The 4,115-nt window shown below is 48.9% G+C and overlaps 1 protein-coding gene across 1 annotated transcript; it reads right to left on the reverse strand.

Annotated features, from left to right (window-relative positions):
• Nucleotides 1-2,603: 2,603 nt before the first annotated feature.
• LOC116267118 (preprotein translocase subunit SECE1) lies at nt 2,604-3,339 on the reverse strand. Its single transcript, XM_031648695.2, has one exon. It carries the CDS (start codon nt 3,292-3,294, stop codon nt 2,776-2,778), a length of 519 nt encoding a protein of 172 aa, XP_031504555.1. The 5' UTR covers nt 3,295-3,339; the 3' UTR covers nt 2,604-2,775.
• Nucleotides 3,340-4,115: the final 776 nt, after the last annotated feature.

Genomic DNA, 4,115 nt, shown 5'->3' on the forward strand with positions numbered 1-4,115 from the left:
TTCTGCCTATAGCACCTTCTTCAAGTGTAGGGAGTGAACAGTCACAAAATACCACGATATAGGGGGGGGGGGGACGCGATGGATGATCATGGAAAGGATATGGGAGATGCAGATGATGTTGGATGATCTGATGGAATTAAGATGGGATGATTTCAGACGGTGAGAAACCTACTGGCCAATGGAACAGTAACTAGTTGGGTTACTGCGGAGTCACAGGCACAGGGAAGAGGTTGATTAGTTGGATGGCGATCTTCGTCGCCAGCGATCGCCTAGAACCATAGAGCAATACGCCACGTCGTAGGGATCAGAGAGGCAAGAGTCCACCGGTGAAGAACCATGTCGTCAGAAGATCAAGCTTCTGTGCGTCCGTCGGTGAAGAAGAGGAAGAACCATGTCCTCTTTGTCAAACGCTAGATTTATAGAGTTCTGCTAGAAAATGAGAATCAACCATGGGGGCTGTTTTGATTCAACTGCCGGCGGAATGTGTGTCGCTGGAATAATCTCATTAAGAGATATTTACAGTCTTCATGAAAACACACAAATGAAAACGTCGTTCTCCCCTTTAAAGCGTAGGGAAGAAGGAGAAGAAGAAAGACTTGGTTCAATACACTTATCGAACCGGGTCGACGCCCAAAAGCCCGCTCGAGTCCATGAAGAAACCCGGTTCAGCGGTAGACTCAGCAAAAGTGGATCTGGGTCCCATCCTGGATCCCCCCAAAACAATAAGCAATCCAATCCAAAGCCTTTTACCACTCGGACCGGAAATACAGATGGGCGGGTCCAACCCGCCAGTACAATCCAGACCCATATCCGGTTCCCATTGCCCGCCCTGTCCCGCCGAAGTGTCGCCGGTCACTCGGCGTGTTCCACCATACATCCCCACGTGTCCCGCCTCAAAACTCACCAGTAGTGTCCTGAGTGTGTCCCGCTCAAGTGTCCTCTGTATCACGACGTGTCCCGCATCACTTCTTCCCGTGTCCCACTTTAGAACGTCTTGGACGCGTACCGGGCTCACCCTTCTTGTTTGTCCATGGCTGTCCTCCATGTCCTGACCGGCTGTCCCACGCGTTCCAGTCTGAACCCAGTTGTACCTTGTCAAACCTGATTGAGATCCACCCTAGGCCGAGTCTCCCCTCGAGGATGAACTTGCTGCATGCTAAGGCTGAATGGCCTCAGCCACACTGAGCCATCTGTGCTGGAGAGTTCAACCCATTTGGCCGAGGAACCGGGGTTAACCTCCCTTGGCGAAATGTTGCCCTCTCGACATGGCCTATGCCTCAACATCACTCGCATAACCTCCCTTGATCGCAGGAAGCCTCTGTAGCAGGTGACTCTTGGCTGCTTTCACCCGACACTACTGCGCTACTACGAAAGGTCCACTGTGCTAACCTCTCTCAGCTGCCGCCGTGATGATCGCCCACACTGATAGCCTCACTCGATGTCTGCCCGAGGTTCTCGCATAGGCTCTTAGCCTCACTTGACTGATGCCCTTGTCGCTGGGGTATAACTCTTACGCGGATAGCCTCCCTTGCATGCGGAGTGGCCGTAGAGAGTGACCATGCGGCGCTTTAGCCTCCCCAACACACGGATGGCCCTGATGAATGATGAAGAGCTGCCATTGCCCTGGCCTCATACAGCATGGATACGGGTTGTCTCGGCCATCATGTCCGCGCGAAGGTAGGCAAGTATCAGAAAGCTTTTCGGCAAACAATTAGCGGCATCTAGAATGATGTTACTTACACTTTAATCAATGCTCTGTGGGGTGCTTGAAAAAATTTAGGTACAGGTGGGGCGATGATGTTAATATATCTATGTGTATTTGTATATAAATATATATAGTACTATAGTTAGTTTAGCTAGTTATATGTACACTTAAAATGGTCAGCTTTTGCTTAGTTCAGCTTACCGAACCGGATGTGTTGTGCTGGAGAAGCACCAGCACTAATGTCAACACGAGTGCAGCAGCCATTTAGAAGCACCCATATGGCATAGGCGAAAGAGCTTTCACTTCAAGACTTTCACTGATGTTTTTAAGTTATATCTTTATCAATGTCCAGTTTGTAAGTTATGTCTTTATCGATGTCCAGCACATGTCGGTAAAAGCTAACTCAATTTTTTATTTAATGTCTGGCTGAAAGAGGAAACCCTCACCCTTCGAACACTTTATGTTCAAGTTACCTGTCATAATTCGAAGAGGAACACTTTATGTTCAAGTTACCTGTCAGTACATGTGTCCCGTAGCTCGAAGAGAGCTTGAAACTTGAACGCTGATTGCCGGCCTACCAGCCCCTGTTCCATCCTTGTTTGTGCAATACCAATATCGATTGTACCATCCCCTTGGGATATGTCAGTTGTGCGTTCATTTTTGAACTCCATGCCAGCGTAATCGCTGTGAGTGCTCAACATTCGCGTTCAAAACGAGTATGTTAAGCTCTGCTACTGCACTTTAGCTTGAGGCAGTCAGGCAGGCAGAGGGTTACGGCAGAGAGATTCTCCGAGCCACCACCCTCTCGTAAAACATTTTGCTCGTTTTTTCTTTCGTCTGTGATAAACGCAAGGATAATAACCGTTGTTCGGTTTCATACTCGGCATCGATCGAACCGTTTTACATACAGAAGGAAGAAACGGAACAAGTCGTCCATTAAACAGAAGGATGTTTTTCACTTTCGCGTTTACACAGGACAAACGCCAAAAGAAGATCGACAATGTCTCTCCACAAGGGAAGGCACAAATCCTCCGTGTCATCCCCCGTCCCATGATTGACACGTGTCTCCCCTATCCAAAGAAATCCTGGACCCCCTTCCCGGCAAAAACCCGATCGGAAAGCTCAGCGAAGACGGCGTTGACGGTGAGAAGAACGACGGAGGACCCGGCGATGACTGACAGGACAACCCCCGTCGTGCCGAGGACCTTCCCGAACTCCGGCCACTCGATCATGCGGATCTCCTCCAGGACGCCGGCTAGCGTCTCGCCGGTCGCTGAGCCCTCCTTCTTGTCCAGCACCGTCGGTGGCTCGGCTTCCTTCCTCTCCCCCTCCCCTGGCTTTTCATCCTGACGTGAAATTCCCTCCGCCTCCTCCGACGATCCCTCCGGGCTTTCCCCGGTGGAGGACCGCGTGAGCGGGCGGGCTGGGGTCCGCGTGCAGGGAAAGAGGACGCACCGGTCGGAGTTTCGACGGCGGAGGGAGATTTGTGGGGAGACGCACACGAGGGAGCTCGCGGGAGGAGGGGATAGGGTTTTTCGGCGGGGAAAGGACCGCAGGGAAAGGTAACCAAGACCGAGGGCACACTCCATTCTTCGCCGATGTCGGGGCGATCGGAGGGAATTGACACCCCGAACACGCCACTTATCAATGTGAAAGGAAAATTTCTATGCAGGACTATCATTTCCATGTATTTACCAGCAGCCACCATCGTTAAAGAATGGCTAGAGAACGTCATTGTTCGCAAGTAATTGGATAGCAAACTTACGCTTCTTTCTCCCAATCATTGAAAGCAGGCATAGTAATTAAAATGAGGGAATGCAAATCTATTCCACGAATCATCCCTCCCCACAAATATGAGATAGTATTGTTCCTGTAAAATGAAATTTATGTGGTTGATTCATTTTTTAACATTTTTTGAGCATTTTCACATGAAAATAAACTAGGAAGCAAGTACCTCATTCTGGGTCTTTGGCAGGTGAGAGTGCAGAGTTGCTTCTTCTGAAGCCTTTCTTAAGTTTGGGGCATACACACACACAAATATGCAAACATGGTGCAACATGCATGATGCATGCATAGTGTATCAGATTTACCTTTGCAATTGGTGAATAGTGTGTCACGTCTTACGACACAATAATAAAGCAGGCGCAGCCAGTGTAATCGATGCATACCTTAAGCCTTGACCTGTCCTGCGCATATATGTTTTGTACTCTTATCAAAGTAATGGGTCAATCGGTGTACTGTGCAAAACACACATAGCATGTGTATAGCCCGTAGCCGGAAAATAAATATAGATAAATCATGGCACAGTAACTATATAAAAGTGCATGACATACTTCAAAGGCTCAACATCTGTTGTTTCTTTTTTGTCAGGATTCAATAGACCAAGGCAGCAGGTTGATAAGAGGGTTTG

Source organism: Nymphaea colorata, chromosome 13 (genome assembly GCF_008831285.2).
Source record: "Nymphaea colorata isolate Beijing-Zhang1983 chromosome 13, ASM883128v2, whole genome shotgun sequence".
Taxonomy (NCBI): domain Eukaryota; kingdom Viridiplantae; phylum Streptophyta; class Magnoliopsida; order Nymphaeales; family Nymphaeaceae; genus Nymphaea; species Nymphaea colorata.

Bases quoted from the DNA above. Each gene is read 5' to 3' on its own strand.
- LOC116267118 (XM_031648695.2), bottom strand. From the start codon at position 3,294: ATGGAGTGTGCCCTCGGTCTTGGTTACCTTTCCCTGCGGTCCTTTCCC.